This window comes from Ruditapes philippinarum, unplaced genomic scaffold, assembly GCF_026571515.1.
Source record: "Ruditapes philippinarum isolate M1 unplaced genomic scaffold, ASM2657151v2 ctg258_1_1_1_1, whole genome shotgun sequence".
Classification (NCBI taxonomy): domain Eukaryota; kingdom Metazoa; phylum Mollusca; class Bivalvia; order Venerida; family Veneridae; genus Ruditapes; species Ruditapes philippinarum.
Genome location: NW_026855480.1, coordinates 105,673 through 122,268, shown reverse-complemented (window position 1 = coordinate 122,268; position 16,596 = coordinate 105,673). Strand labels below are relative to the sequence as shown.

Sequence of the window (16,596 nt, the reverse complement as noted above, 5' to 3'; positions counted from 1 at the left end):
TTTATAAAATTGTAAAATGTGTTATGGGGATGAAACAGAACATGAATTTCATTTCCTTTACGCTGAAAGAAATATCAATATATTTATCAAGAAAATATAAATGGACTTTATTGAATAAATTTATTGTTCTAATGTCTTGTAACAGTAAATAGAAACCGATTCTATTATCAAACTATAATATCAAAGAACCTTTTAACCTGTTAAAATTCATAAAATTACCATGAAAATTTAACTGTTTCGTGAAATGTCTTATTTTCTTGAAACCGTCTAATATTTATATTGCTAACACTTTCTGAAGGCGTTTGTCTTAATTTGTTCATCACTTTACATGTTACTTTGTTTTTGCTGAATATATGCCAATAAACCGAAATATGGTCACTTTCAAGTTAACAGAAGAGATTTTTTATTACAAAAAGCAGAGACATAGATAACAGAGATAGGCAACTTCCTAGCCAGCGCGCCTGCTATCTATGTCGCTGCAGAAGGTGTACAGTAATATGTAACTCCGTGTTAAAGCTAGTAATATTGCTTTTATATTATTGAAATTCAACTATTATATTAGTTCAATTATGATTATACACATATTTTCTTTAAACGTACATAGTCATGGAGCTAAATTTAAGATATATATGTGACATAGTGTAATTCAAGTATAATGAAAGAACGCAAACAGGTTAGCTATAAAATACTGAGACTTTCACTTTAACTAAACATATCCATAAAAAAATAAAGCCACAGATTCCACGATGTCCAGTCCGACGTACACAAAGAATAACACTTGAATGTGCATGTAGTTTATTATAATATTTATTAAAGTCTTCAATTATTAAATATACTTACTCTATTTTTTGATATATATCCAATATACCACAAGTCGCCCTTAAACTCGAATGTTCACATTTTCTATAGTCAAAAAGCTAGAGTCCTTTTTTGTACCTCACGTTCCTCTTTGTCTGTAAAGTCTGACATAAAGTAAAACAATCATATCCTAATCCGAGAGCTTGTTTGTAAATTTAAACACCATTTGAAATTCCCTCTCACACATTCAACAACAATGCCGATAGCATTATACAGTGGTCAAATATTACATCATCTTACATGGTTGGTTAAATACCAGACAATAAGAGTCATTACGCCATATAGCAGACGCTTACAAACAAAAATGAAAGCCGTTATGTGTGAAATAATCGATATTTAATAAGAGTTATGTCCGATTCTTTTGTTGTTGTTTAAAATTTTACCAAAGATTTGGCGTGTCGATATTTTTCAAAAAGGCAGTAATGTAGCTTACAGTTAAAACTTTAATGTTGTGTAAGTCGATTACAATTCACTTTCAGTCATTAATTTTGACGCAAAGACTTTAAATGTAGATTTTGTAGTTGGGGGAGTTGTGATGGTCCGTTTTATCCTCCGTAATATCATCATTGCATTGACCATATTGTATAAATTACATCAGTTTTAAGACGACCCAAATATTGTTTCTTAAACATTTCATTCATTCATTCATTCATTCATTCATTCATTCATTCATTCATTCATTCATTCATTCATTCATTCATTCATTCATTCATTCATTCATTCATTCATTCACAATTTTGGTCTCTGATAAAGCTGCAGTGTCACATCCCGGCAGAGTCCCGGTAGACGTCCGGGATGATCCGCCAACGACCGGGGTACATCCGTACTCTGCCGGCAATGTTCGGGATGATCCGGGAACATCCTACATTCGGCCCCGGATGGACTTAAATATTTATTATCACCGGGGTGGTCCGGGATGATCCGGGAAGATATAGGCTGGGAAGCACCGTAGCTCTGCCGGCACAAACCAGGGGTGATCCGGTTTATGATATAGCCGGTAGAGTTACGATAGAGCCCCGGTGAATGCCGACAGAGCCTCGGTAAATGCCGGCAGAGCCCCGGAGGATGACGATGGAGCTACGGTTGATCAAGGTAAAGCCACGGCAAAGCCCGGCTCATTTCAAAAGAATCACGGCAATTTGCGGTGTTTGCACTTTGTATTAAAACTCTTCCACATTTCCTTTATGTCCAGTCCCGCATAAGGATTATTCATAAAAATATCATAAAATAACTTATTAAATAGGAGAAAATATATTATTATGTATCAACGTCGTCATTTTCGCGCGTTTTCAATCCACCGGGGTTCTATTGTGGCTCTGCCGGGATCGTCCTGGCCTCTGCCTGGATCGACCGGTGCTCTGCCTGGGTCAATCATCTTTCTGCGTTTAGGATTTCAAAGCAAATGTGTCACACGACATGTTTTGATGCGAAGAAAACAGATTGCCTGGCATTTTTACGAAAATGTTTCGACTTTACGAATTGCATTTCGGTCTGTTAATTATTTTATTATATTATTAATAAGAGGTGTCAGTAGGACACCGTGTTCGACTTTTCTCAATACCTGATAGTAAAACATGAGCCTGGATAGGGTAGACATTTCTATATCAAAAAGGGCCATAATTTTGTTAAAATCCATGTTCAGAGTTATGGGCATTGGACAATGATCATTTGATCATTCTTTCAAGTAAGTGGGTTAAGTTTGAACCAATTCCATTCAGTAATTTTGGAGATACCACCTTACACTCAAAAATTTAACCAAAGTGTGACGCCAACACCGGGGTGGATACAATAGCTCTTCCTATTCTTGGAATAGTCGAGCTAGAAATTAAAGCCTTTAAGAATAAATGTACAAGGACCATGTGATCGGTGGTCGGCAATCATTACAATGATAATGACTAATTTATATACATGTATTCTAAAGATAATAACACTTTTTTGATGTATTTTTTAATGTAATTTGTAATGAATGAAAATTCAAAAGAAGTACATTTTAAAGAAACATTAACAAATATGAAACAGTTATATAAGTAAAGGGAATTAAGTTTTACTTTAACACATGTTTAAGAATAACAAAATGATTTGCATTAATGCAATAACAAACCTTAAATATGTGTTGGGTTCTGTTATTAATTTGTTTTTTATTCTCAAAATCAAATAACACCAAAGAAATAAAAAACATTAAAAAAATCATAAGAAAATTTGTAATCATATGCCAAACCTATGGAAACTAAATAAAAGCCTAAAAACATATTTAACAATGTGTTATAATTATGCATGCACAGATCTGGTAAAAAATGTTTGAATTCTTCTATGAATGACACAAAAAAATAAAGAAAAAAACCAATTGTTTGCCAATTAATATATCAATTACATAATGACAGGAAGTCATTGCATATCTAAATGTTGTGTAATAACTTGCCATAAATGTCGAAGGAAAACAGCCAACAATTCCACTGACCCATCACCTCCTGGGACCAAAACTGTTCCCTATCACCCACAAATTCAACCACATTTCTAAACGAGAACAAAACTGATGCTTTTATCCAGCAGTGCTTAGTACAGTGAGAAGGTAATGCACTGCTAGTTTCCCCTGCAATCTCCCACAAATGAGGTTGCTTGGGTAGCTTATAACTGTTCCATTCAATGACCATGGTGTGTATTCAAAAAGATGTATCAATGCATATTAATACCAAAGATTAAAGTACATTTGTAAGTTACGCAAAGATTGTTCTACAATTTTCATGCAAGTCAATACATGTATAGTCAAACATATGAACAAAGGTCATTCTAGGGACAGACCAAATGCTGCCTTCAAGACAAGTGGGCTTTATCTAGAGGTTACATTTTTCTTTTTAATATTTCAAGGATTGTTGATGAGTGGCCTTTATTTAAAGGGTGGCCTTTCTTCAGAGGTTGTCATTTACACAGGTTTGACCGTACATAGTAAGTTTCACAATTATAAACATTAACAAAAGAGAATATGTATACAGTTTAAAATAAATAATGAAAATCATGGATTTCATATTATGGATAAATGTCAAAAAATGATTGGAAAATGGCAAAACTTCCAATTTTATCAAAGCAAGTTTCCTAAATATGTAGGAGTCAATCATAACTCCTTAAGATTTATTCCTTGCAATTTGTGTGTCCATTTAATGAATTTTGTTCTTGAAAATACAATCCAATTTAATAAGATAGAAAACAAATATCATACTTTAAAGCTATATGCCTCTAAATAAATATTTAAATTGTAATAAAAAACTTAAGAAACAAATATATAAAGTATTTTTAAAAACTCCCATTCATGTCATTATTGATGTGAAATTACATGTACTATTTTCATCCCCATTACAAAGCACTGACTATTTTTGCATACTATTGCACAATATATATTGAAAATCAAAAACGCTTAAGATTAGCTCAAAACACATATTAGTCTACTTGACAATAGTTTTAGAATCTTAAACAATTTCTCTTCTAAGTGTTCATAAAAACAACTAGTATGGCTCGTGCTCCTTGTGCTCCTTTATAATGAAATAAAATTACTTTTCTCTTCATTAAATATATTAAACACTAACAAATCAAAGGAAAAAAATATAATATAACTATATCCTATGTGTCTATATATTTTGTATTTACATTGAACATCATTAAATTTAGTGACAGGTGTGTGGCTGAGTGGTTAACTCGTCATTAAATTATTGCTGACAGCGCGGGTGCTAACCCTGTAAGGGACAAGCTGTTACTTCCTTGAACAAGAAACTTTACACTCATTAGTACTGGTTGGTTCCTGAAATGGATTAGTGAGTGTTTATATGTGCATACAGCTTCCTACACAATCAAACTAAATTCTGTATGAATCAAAAGTAAGTATGTTTACTGCTTATAGGAATGTAAAGTGATTAAATAAATAATTATCCATGCAAAGAAATGAATATATAAACATTTATACATGTTAAAAAACAATTGAATAAGAACATAAAATATTAAAGCTTAATTTCTGATACAAAGAACAAAATAAATACATCAATAAGCATATAAACATCCTACACAAAACCAGAGTGCTGTAAAACATTATGTACATTTTAATGGTTTTCATGTCAATTCAGCAAAACTAAACTTATTAATTACTGCCTTAACAAAAATTCATGACAAACATTCAAAATGCAGTACAGACTCAGTACACAAGCATTCAAAATTTAAAATATATTCAATGAATACTTGAACTTTTTAATGTTTCAACAGTATCATTATTCATATCAAATCACTTATATACAATTTACTTTTGTGTTTTGAAAGGTATGGTCATGTAAATTGTTATAATATTGTGTTCAATCTGTTATATCTCCACATTGTTCATCTTACACATCTTGTTTATTTTTGATCAGGCAATAAAGCTTTGATCTGTGTCAATATTTTCAAAGCAACAAGGCTCTGTATACAAGTATTTATGTCAAGTTTAAAACAATAAGGCTCTGTTAATTTTTGTCAAGTTTCAAAGCAATATAGCTTTGTTAATTTGTGTCATATTTCAAAGCAATAACAACACTCTGTGAGTTTGTATCAACTTTAAAAGCTACAAGGCTTTATTAATTTATGTCAAGTTTCAAAGACAAAAAGACTTTGTTAATTTATTGTGCAAAGTTTTAAAGCAAAAAGGCTTTGTTAATTTATGTCAAATTTCGATAACATAAGATTCTGTAAACATAATATTTCAAGTTTCAAAGCAAATAATCTTTAACAATTTCTACTGGGGTTCATGGCAATAAGGTTTGGTAAACTTTGGTGTCTAATTTCAAAGAAACATTCAACATACATATATCTCTCATTTTCTATACACAACTATCATAGCATATTGTAAGGCATTTCAGTACATGTATTAAATACATAATCTTAATATTTCACCTACATGTATAACATTACCACCTGCAATGTAAATTTGTTAACTGTTACTTTAACATGGAGAGATGTTTTGTTCAAAGAACATAATGACAACAGAAAGTTTTAAATGGTGTGAAAACATGGTAAGTCTTAAGGTACATAAATATGCTGGCTATTGTTGTTTATATTGATGGATTTTTTAAGCTGCTAAAAAATTTTGTAAGTGATATCTAAACTAAAAGTGTCTACAAAAGAAATCATGAAAGAAGTTAAAATTGTCCATCTCGGAGAAAAAATTGTCCCAAGAAGTTGAAATTCAGGGGGAAAATGCCTTGACAGGGGGATGGGGGGAAATGATTAAGCAGTTGAAATGTTTGGGAGAAAAATAACTCGAGCAGTTGAAATTTGGGGAAAAATTCTACATTTTCACGCTACATTAGTCTTAACATAAACATTTTTAACAGTGACAACAATATTATAAACGAGACTAGCTTATACATGTTAGAAAAATGTTTCAGATTATATGCAAGCAGTTTTTTTTTTATTATAAAAAATACCTCTATAACCTGTTTATATATACATGTATTGCGTGTTAAAAAATCAAAGTTTACTAAAATAACTATCCACTACTATCTATCTCCACTGTTGTATAGATCTTGTCCATTGTTTAAATTTCCGCTGTTACTATTTATAGATTGTTCTGCAAGATGTACAGGGTTATACGTCTGGTCGTAGTCCGTGTACAAACTGTTTTCTTTCATTTTCAATAGGTCCGATTCAGACCCTTCAGATAGTAACGTTTCTCCTTTTTTCTCCTGGTTATACTTGCCAACTTTAAACCGACAGCATAAAACGTCGACAATTACTCCTACACTATCGTGTAATAAACCTGAAATAAACCAAAATTTATACATGTGCTAAAAATAGCATTCAAACTAAACATGATTCCAATGAATTTCTTTGGTTAAACAAAGGTTAAAATAATGAACCAATAAGAATTTGAGAAGTTACATTCCATATTTGTATGAGGGTCACAGACAAAAACCTTTATAATTAGTTCACAAAGGGTTATAATTCAATAAATAATTGATCTTAGAGTAAGCTCTTGGACAGAGACCTGATACATGTATTATGATTCCAGAGATATGTTATTTTTCAATGGTTTATAAGATATAAAGATGCAGGCAAAATTTTACCAAAGTTTTACACCATCACTATTGCAAAACATTAAAAGCAAGGGCCCTGTTATTCTTGGAAAGTAACAATCAGGAATCATAACTTTGAAAGTAAAATTCTTACTATTAATTTTGCATTTATTTTAATGTGAATATTTCCTTGTAAACAAATACCTGAGACAACAAAAACACCACCAGCTATGCCACATAGTCTCACCAGAAACTGCCAAAAGGGACGCAACTCTTCTCGAACTCGTATTTTAAAAGCAAATACATCATATTTGACAAAAATTCCTGGAACGCCGTGACTACCACTTGCATGATTTATTGGTCTACTCTGTAATATATATCAATATGTTATTCAATACATCTTTTTCTTTTTTTCATATCAAAGCTGCTTTTGCTCTTGTACAATGCTAAATTTGTAAACTGGATGTGTCCTTTATGAGAGAAGGACTTCAAAATGTTAAGATTACAGCAAAACACAAAAATTATTATGCATTATAAGTCACAATTGTTGGATAAAGTAAACATGTGTTATACTCTCTAATTGACAAGGCATTGCACTGTTCATGCTTAACCTTCGTAAAGATGGTGTATTATAAAGTTTTCATGCCCATCAAAGAAACAAATCCTTTGATTTTTTGATAGTCTTGAAAACTCTATGTTACCCAGTTTTTGCAATTAAAATAAATGAAATTATTTTATGATAGACAATAATTACTACATGTATATTGTGATTAGTAAACATGTCACATTGTTTAGATGGTCAGAAATATTGTAAATGTTGACAAATCAAGAACAAAATAAATATATTTAAACATTGGGGGGGGGCTTTAGTAAATAGCTTTGATATTTCAAAAATTAATTCCTTGCTCGAGCTGAAACTGATAAATCTACCCCTTTATCTGCTTAAATTCCTTAATGGACTTGTCCAGCTTCAATTTTGGAACAGTCCAATGTCAATATTGGGGATATGACCATCAAGATAAAGAATATAAGTTGATCACCCTACAATATAGAGCTTGGTTAGTCTGCACAGTAACACAGGCTGGCCTGGCTCTATACTGGTGGTAAAGGCTAAACTTTCGGTTCCAGCTGGGTAACAGTTGAAATAATCTAGATATAACATACCCTTTCAGTGACGGAATACTGGTATGTGTCTACTTGATGACTGTAAGTACGAACCTCTGTAGGTACAATCTTCATGAAGTATTGATACAAATGATAATCTGAAATTAAATTCAACACAATACATGTATGTCATGTAGTACCGCAAACAAGGTATTATATAAAGAAGGAACCTACAGGTAGGCTGCTGACTGGTTAAAGAGGCTGACATTCAATTACTTACCCTCACAGCTGTAGGTTCGAATTTCACCTGACACTTTTGAATCTTTAATATCAGTAACCATTATCACAGTATATAAACAAATCAACTTCCTGTTATCGCAAGTACTGTAAGGTACAAGTTATAATATAAAGGCTCCCAAGTAAGGTAGTGATTGGAAGTAACATGTGGTTTTACTCGCATGACAGGGTACACATTGAATTATATTGGCTCACAAGACAGGGTACAGTGATTTTGTTTGTAAACTGTGAATATAGCTTAAATAAGTCACTTCACTTACATAAAATGCATTCAAATTTGGCAAAAATATGTGATATCTACAATAAAGAGAACAGTCCTCATTATTGTAACCAGTAGCTGCACCTTAACATAATTCATTCTATCTTTTTTTCTTTATCACTCAAAAGGTGTTCTGATTTAACAAGGAATCAATGGTAGAAAAATACGGAGTGCAGTTAAATACATTAAAAGGTAACTAACTGTGAGTGGTAAGTTGTTCTTCTCCATCTAGTGGGTTAATTACTCCCCCTGACTGATCTCCAAATGAAAAATGATCTATTCTATGTGTGAAGTTGTAGTCTGAAAAACAAGGATATATACATCAATAGATAAAACCAGGCAAACAACAAGAGCTGTCCGTAAGACAGCGCGCTCGACTTTTTTATTGCTTGCCAATAAAAAAAGTTTTTGCAGTAAAAGGCAATACAAGAATCTCTGTATTTTTAAAGTGAACAATGGCCATGAGCATTAAGATATTTAGTGAAGAATTATTTTACTGAATTGTGTGATACCCTTGAACACTGCAGCAAAGTTTGAAATGTTTAAGTCAAAAGAGGGCTGGTAAGAAAGAAAAAAAAACTGAGTTGAGCCTTAAATAAATTTAATAGTATTAAACCCACTTTGAGAGAATAAGGTATTTTTACGTCACTCAGAACACCTTGGTAAATGACATAATAACATAATTTTTCAAGAAATCTATGCCAAGGAAGCAGTATATTTTTGTACAATCAGCATAATATATAGATTTGACTTTGTATGTGAAAGTTTTTTAGTGCTTGCCTATAATACAAAACATTGACAGTTAAGGGCCATAATTCAAATAAAATCTTTGACAGAATTACCTTCTCCTGGACATGTTTGGGAATCATGATTGTAAACAAGTATTCCAACTTTCAAATTAATATCTCAAACAGTTCAGTCAAAAAGTGGACTGGTACTAAAAACTTAACCAAGATTCTAAGTCGATAAAAGGCCTTAATTTTTAAAACAAATCCTTGACAGAGTTACCTTCTCTTAGGTACAGATGGGGGTAATGATGTGAAATAGCATTAAAAGTTTCAAAGCAATATCTCAAAGGGTTAAGGCAATAAGTGGATTTTACCCATATTCAATGTATTTTCTAAGTCAAAAAGGGGCATAATTCTGTCAAAAACCTTGACAGAGTTATGTCCTCTTGTCTGTTGATGAAGGTCGTGATGGTAAACAAGTATGGTCAGTTTCAAAGCAATACCTCCAATGGTTTTGAAATAAAGTGAGGTGGTACAAAAAAACTTAACCAAGCTCAATACACTTTCTAAGTCAAAAAAGGGCCATAATTCTGTCAAAAACTTGACAGAGTTATGTACTCTTGTCTGTAGATGGAGGTTATGATGGTGAACAAGTATGGTAAGTTTCAAAGCCATACTTGTAATACTTCTGAAATAAAGTGGGGTGGTACGAAAAACTTAACCAAGGTGTGACGCCAACGCCGACGCCGACGCCGACGCCGGGGCGAGTAGGATAGCTCCCCTTTTCATAGAAAAGTCGAGCTAAAAACCTACCAAGGAATATTGACTAACACCTTCAAAAAATACATGTTTGTTTTTATATTTATCATAAGATTGATTTATAATATGTTCTTATAAGAATTGAAGCATTACTGGTTACATAATGATTTACATCCTTTAAAAAAAACCATTAAAAAATAAATTTTATTTACTAGTATCAAATAATATGATATAAAAAATTATCAATGCTTTATAATTTATTCAATGACAATAACAAAATTGATTTGCATTCAGGCACATGCAAAAATACAATTAACAACAAATTAACAATGCATAGTATTCATTTTAGTCTAATACCATCAAAATTTTCAAGAACATTAACATGCATAAAGCGTTAACAATGATGTCCCATTAGGAGGGGAGGGGAAGGCAGGGTGTCAGAAATTGGTTACATATGTATTATAACGCTTTTAATGCAATAGTACATATGTGTTTATGTTACTCTCACTCCAAACATTATATTGTTATTGTTGTTTTAATTCATATATTTTGTTTATATTTATATACAACATAAGCACAAGCAACAAATAAACAGTTTTGAAAAGAAAACAACATTATTTAGACTAATTTTGTTACAGAAATATAGTGTACATGCATATATCATGTATATTAGGGACAGATATAAATTTAATTACTTATTGATTTCATGCAAATATAAATAAAGCTTTCAACCTGCTGAAATTAAAATGGATTATTCTGCCACTTTTATAGAGCTAGGACGGCCAGGATATCTGTGCAGTTTGACTAGACTCCATATTCCTGGTAGCTCAATTTTCATATTCTGATTTTGATAGCTCAATTTTCATATGTTGATATTGTATCCCTTTATTTTTAAATAGACTGTTCCAAATTCAAAGCAGGGCAAATCCATTATACAAATTCAGTTATTTCAGTTTTCAGTAAGGTTAACGGTTAACATGCAAATTTATATCATATAAAATTGACAAGAAGGAAATGAAAATGAAAATGACATATAATTGGGTCATGCATTTTTTTTACAGATAAGTCACATTTCAGAAAAAAAGTGCTCCATATTTCATATGATCCCATCTTACCATTATTAGACATGAATGATTCCAAGTGTACATGACCCAAGCCAAACTGTAACTGGGGATAGTACCTAGTGAAATAAAAACACTGCACATGGTCAAAGATAAAAAAATATATATATCTGGTTAATTAGATAATACACCATGGGCACATATGGACGAAGTAAGGATCACACTGCCAATCCAATCAATTTGATAAAGTGCCATTTTCTCGATATGAATTGTAGGGGCTGCTTACCTTGGTCAGCATTGCTCCCAATTGCAACTCAAAAGCCTTTTAAAATACCAGGTATCAAAGCAATTCAGTTATGTGGACATAAACCAAACACTTTAGAAATTATCACAATAACTGGGCAAGTTAATCCAAAAATAATAAATAAGAGGTCCAGTTTTGTCACGATTAGAAAATCTACAAATTAGTATAGGGTTTATTGCTCACGGAGCCGATTCAGCTAACATTGTGTTCGGATCATATATATATAGGTTGAAATGGTAAAGTACAATTTGCATTGCTCATCAGGAAAAGAGAAGTGAATATGTATATTTATGGCTATGTATGATTGGATCATAATCGTGGACTGTTTGTGTACAAATTGTGAGAAAAAAATTGCGTACAAGCATGGTTATAGCAGTTGTTTCAAAACTTGGTCGAGTATTTTTCCACAATCGGGTAAATCAAATTGATTGGACCGGCAGTGTGAACCCTGCTTTTATCTAAGCTATATGATAATTAAAGCAGTTTTTGGATGTGTTGGTTATCCGTATACACCTGTGCCAACTAAGCTATACTGTGATAACCTAATCATATAGTTCTGTATGAATGTATAAGGGTGGTTATGTTTACCAGAAGTTCTTAGCATCATGGCCAGGTGGGCGTGTCCTCTAGGTATAACTGGAACTGACCTGTAATATCCGCAAACTCTCATTTCATACATACTTTACATATACATGTCATAACAACTGATACCTGGGCTTTCAAGTAAATACATTTAATATCTATACTTTTAGGTCAATTACAGTTATGCAATGGTTCAATATGTACAGTCAACCCTATCGACAAAGGCCAAAACATGGCTTTCATAGGCAAGTGGTCTTTATTTTGGGGTCACTCTGTTCTATTAAATCAATTAACAGTGGTTGAAAAATGGTCTTTATTCACAGGGTGGTCCTTATTCAGATGTGGTCTCTATCACAGGTCTAACTGTATCAAGTGGTCTACACAAGCCAGTTGTTATCCAAAAGATCCTGATATAAAGTGTTCAGACAAATTAGTATCAAATCCTCAATTTTCCATGCATAAAAATATCTCACACTGCTACTGAAGTGTCAATAAAATCTACAATCTATAATCTAGTATCAATTTAATTCATTATCCATCGCATATATTTCCAATTCAAGTACACCAGTAGAACTATGTAAGAATTTGAAATTTTATATTTTTTCAAACCTCAATGGAGTTCCTTTTAATAGAAACCTTATTCAACCATGTTATGGTACAAATCTTTTATATTATTAACTAATATACTGACAATCAAAAGGTTTGCTTCAATCCCATTAACTAAAATAATGTATCAGCAGGGCCATGAAGATCTTGACCTTTGCTTCAACTCTACAGTCCTTAGCAGACTACTTGTTGACCAATCATCATTGCCACATAATTATAGTAAGATGCACTCAGTACTTAAGCAGAAACTATTTTCATTTAGGTGGGGAATATGACTGTTGACTTATTAAACTTCTCAAAATACTAAATATTCTTAGTTCATAAACATAGCTCATAAACAGCCTAGCAAGTTTGACATCCACATATAAAATGGCTCATTTCTGTGAAAATTTAGTAGTAAATGTGTATTACTACCCAATTGACTTTAACCGCACAACCCATTTAACCAGCTACCCTTCTGACCAATTTACATTAACAAATTCATACACCATCCTTACCTTGAATTGGGGTGTAATGATCTATCAAATGCAGATCTTTAGATAATAAATCATATAAAATCATACAAAATAATAATGCTAGTAAATAAACATGCTTTTTCACTTCCTTTCACACTTTTGTTAAGAACAGTAGAAAATAGACAGCACTTTTAATATACATATGCAATGTACTGGTAGTACATGTAATTTATGTATCTTATTTGGAAGACTAAAATAATTATTATAATTAAGTTTTTACCAAAATGAAATATACAATGCTATAGAAAAGAGTACTATCTCTAAAATTTTAAAACAAAAAAAAAGTTACCCCTTTCAATTTACTATTAAAAAATTGTTTTTTATCAAATCATTCTTGATTTAGAGTAATTTCAATTTTATTCTTACTTTCCAGCAGTGATATGAAAATTTCCAGCAACTTTGTTCACTTCTAGAGTGCCATGGATTCTGCATGCATCCGCAGGTCCTTCTGGTTCAATCTCCCTGAAAATATTTGAAGAACGAATATGGTTTATGTAAATGGACATCTAAACATTAATTTGGGTAGACTTTAAATTTGATTAACATACAGAAATAGTGCAATACTGATTCACTGGTGCATCTGTAAAACAGGATGTCGAGAACTTTCGGTTGAAAATGTCGATTCAAATAGCCTTTTGAGAGGAATTATTGTAGAAGTCTCTTTATATAAAAAAAATTCAATTTTCTCACAAATAATGTGATAAGAAATTATCTCTTAGTTTGGTTTGATATTTCTGTTTCTTAATAATACTCGGAAATGATAAGCCAAAATCTTAAGCCTACTTTATGATTTCTTTTGTATAAACTAAATAACTGCTCTTATGACAAATAATCTGTTGCTAAAGAGATAAACAAATATACATGTATATATGAAGTATAAATATCATGCATCAACATTTAATATACAAAACATACACAAACAGTATACAGATTTGATTTAATTGTGAAAAGTGCCAATTAAATCATCGCCATGTGTTGTGACCAATTGTGAAAATGCACAGCCCAACATGGCAACAGCTTTATGCCTAATTTAGGCCAGTTCAACACCACATCAAGTGAGAAAAGCTAACTTCGTCTTCCTATAAAAAAGCTGCATTGCTGCTCTATAAACTTGCACCATTTCTAACCCAACAATAAACTGATAAAACATATTGTCCGGCTGATTAAACTTTAACAAATCTCATTTCTGACCTAAAACTCGTCCCTACCTTTTTGGCATTCCCATTTTTAGAGCTGGTTGATGGCCTGAGAGCCACATAAGTTCTTGTATGGCATGATATTCGTCTCGCATGTACTGGTTGACCTGCTGGGTGATTTCATGATATTGTTGTTGCCGTGGTGACAGCTCATAGTGTGTGTTGTCCATCTTTAGTGAGCCAAAACTGTGTGTATCCTGGCCTGTTTGATCCAACACATCAGCTCCAATATCTGATGATAAAATAATGAATTTATTACAGTAATGTCATGTCCAGGCAGTTTGTTCTAAATAGTACTTCCACCCTTTAAAGCGTGAAAAATTATAATAAACAGATGAAATATACTAGAATTTCTTTTCAAATTGTAAAATCCTACTATGATGTTACAGATTATATTAATTTTACATGTATCTTAACTATTTGAAAATATTTTGTTGTTAATCAATCTTTATAATGTTTATTTTATGTACAATGTATAGTTGATAAAGGCTCATAGGGAAGACTGGGCATGCCAAATTGTGTTCATTAAATAATACTTACGTTCACATCTCATTGCAACTGTCATATCAACATTTATCTTAATCTTCCTGAAATGACAAAATTGTTTAAATGGGAGTATATGACAAGATATATTAATTTAGCATAATAACATTTGCTATTTCAAGCAAACAAAGTTCATGCACTATGATAGTTTGGAAATACTTTGTTCTTGACAAAAGAATCATTAAGACTTACCAGTGGTTAACAGTTTGTGCATAGCATGGCCTACATTTCATTAGACTTGATAAAAGAATAGAATATTTACATCTTAAATAAGATAGGAATGTTCCATGCAATACCTTATAAATGATGTGGCATATACATGTATGTACAATGTTTCATGGCTACACAGAGTAATTAAAATCTTATAACCTAATTTATGATATATATGTATAATTATTTTTCTGGTGTACTCAAGGGGAGCGATGGCCTAGTGGTTAAGTTGTCTGCCTCTCAACCCAGGGGTCATGGTTTCAAGCCCTACTTGGGTCATGGCCATGTTTTTTCATATGACACCAGTACTAAGTCTTGTTAGTTCCAGGAAGCCAACTAGAATGTGATTAATATAAGTTGCAAGAACTTGCTTAATAATCCAGCTAAATTAAATATTTTTAAACAACCGTCATGAGACTTTCACTCACCCGTCAACTTCTTTGTCCACCTCATAGTCAAACTTGAGTAACGTATTAGCATAATAGCGTACCTCTGAGATCATCAATATAGCAATGAACACAAATGTTACAACTGATACTAAAACAGAAAAGACAGAAGTATAAATTAGTTTTATAGGTGTGACTTATATTATGTTCAAATATACTTTAACCCTATGTTTGTTAGTGGTGATACTGTTAAAGGGACTCCACTGATGGTATTTTGACATGACGGGTCTGGAAATAATTTTTTGAGATCAATGTTTCATTTGATGTAAGTCTAGACCAATAACTTATGTGCAAAACCTCTAGATAATTTGCTGACTCCACGGAATAATTATTCTAACTGTGAAAAATGATATAACTTGAAACGCATTACAATGCTTTTTACTCAAAACAAGATAATAAAAAAAGCTCAAAAACGCAATTTATAATTTATTTTTAAGTATATTTCTTAACTGCCTCCTATATATATTTCTGTTTTAAGTGCCCCAGCTGATCTATGAACAAAATTAAGATTTTATGTTTTATGGCTTTTTGACCTCAGTGGAGTTCCTTTAAAAATTACTTTTCACAATTTGTCATTTCTCACCATCAATTAATGAATATAATACATTGTAGATTCGCTCTGCTTTTATAACCATCAGTTTGTTACCTTAATGGTTTCAATACCAATCGAGAATGTTAAAAGATGAGGAGCAAATATATAAATGTTGGTCAGACTTCATTGCGGCTAGCATTCAACAACGAAAGAGATATCAAGTATTGACAGATGATAACTCAGTACTGCAACATAGGTGCTACTACTTGTAAGATTTACAGATGCAAATGAGTTATTTAACATAGTTAACAATTAATACACAATTGTAGAGTTATAAAAATAAATGATAAAAATCTTAAAAATGTTTGCAGTAACATTTTAACATGACTGTATAAACATACTTCCTCCTCCTGAGACAGTTGTTTCCTTGAAATTGTCTGGTACTTTAGGAAAGGCATCTAATTCTTTAACAACTTTCAGTGCCTTTGATGTAGGGCTTTTACTGGCTACAGCTGCACGTCTCATGGTTCATCAATTATTCATCTACACATCTCTAAATATAAGACATTT

The 16,596-nt window shown here is 31.9% G+C and overlaps 1 protein-coding gene across 2 annotated transcripts; it reads right to left on the bottom strand.

Moving 5' to 3' along the window:
- Nucleotides 1-6,288: 6,288 nt before the first annotated feature.
- Nucleotides 6,289-16,596, bottom strand: LOC132743501 (endoplasmic reticulum-Golgi intermediate compartment protein 2-like). Of its 2 annotated transcripts, none has more exons than XM_060732027.1 (10): nt 16,428-16,596; nt 15,477-15,585; nt 14,836-14,882; nt 14,308-14,527; nt 13,466-13,561; nt 11,985-12,043; nt 8,746-8,844; nt 8,049-8,146; nt 7,089-7,251; nt 6,289-6,628 (listed from the first exon to the last, which is right to left on the bottom strand). In XM_060732027.1, the coding sequence occupies exons 1-10, from the start codon at nt 16,549-16,551 to the stop codon at nt 6,369-6,371; spliced, it is 1,275 nt and encodes a 424-aa protein (XP_060588010.1). In that variant the 5' UTR covers nt 16,552-16,596; the 3' UTR covers nt 6,289-6,368. The 2 variants fall into 2 exon arrangements, with proteins under 2 accessions (XP_060588010.1, XP_060588009.1); XM_060732026.1 differs by lacking the exon at nt 11,985-12,043 and adding an exon at nt 11,147-11,211.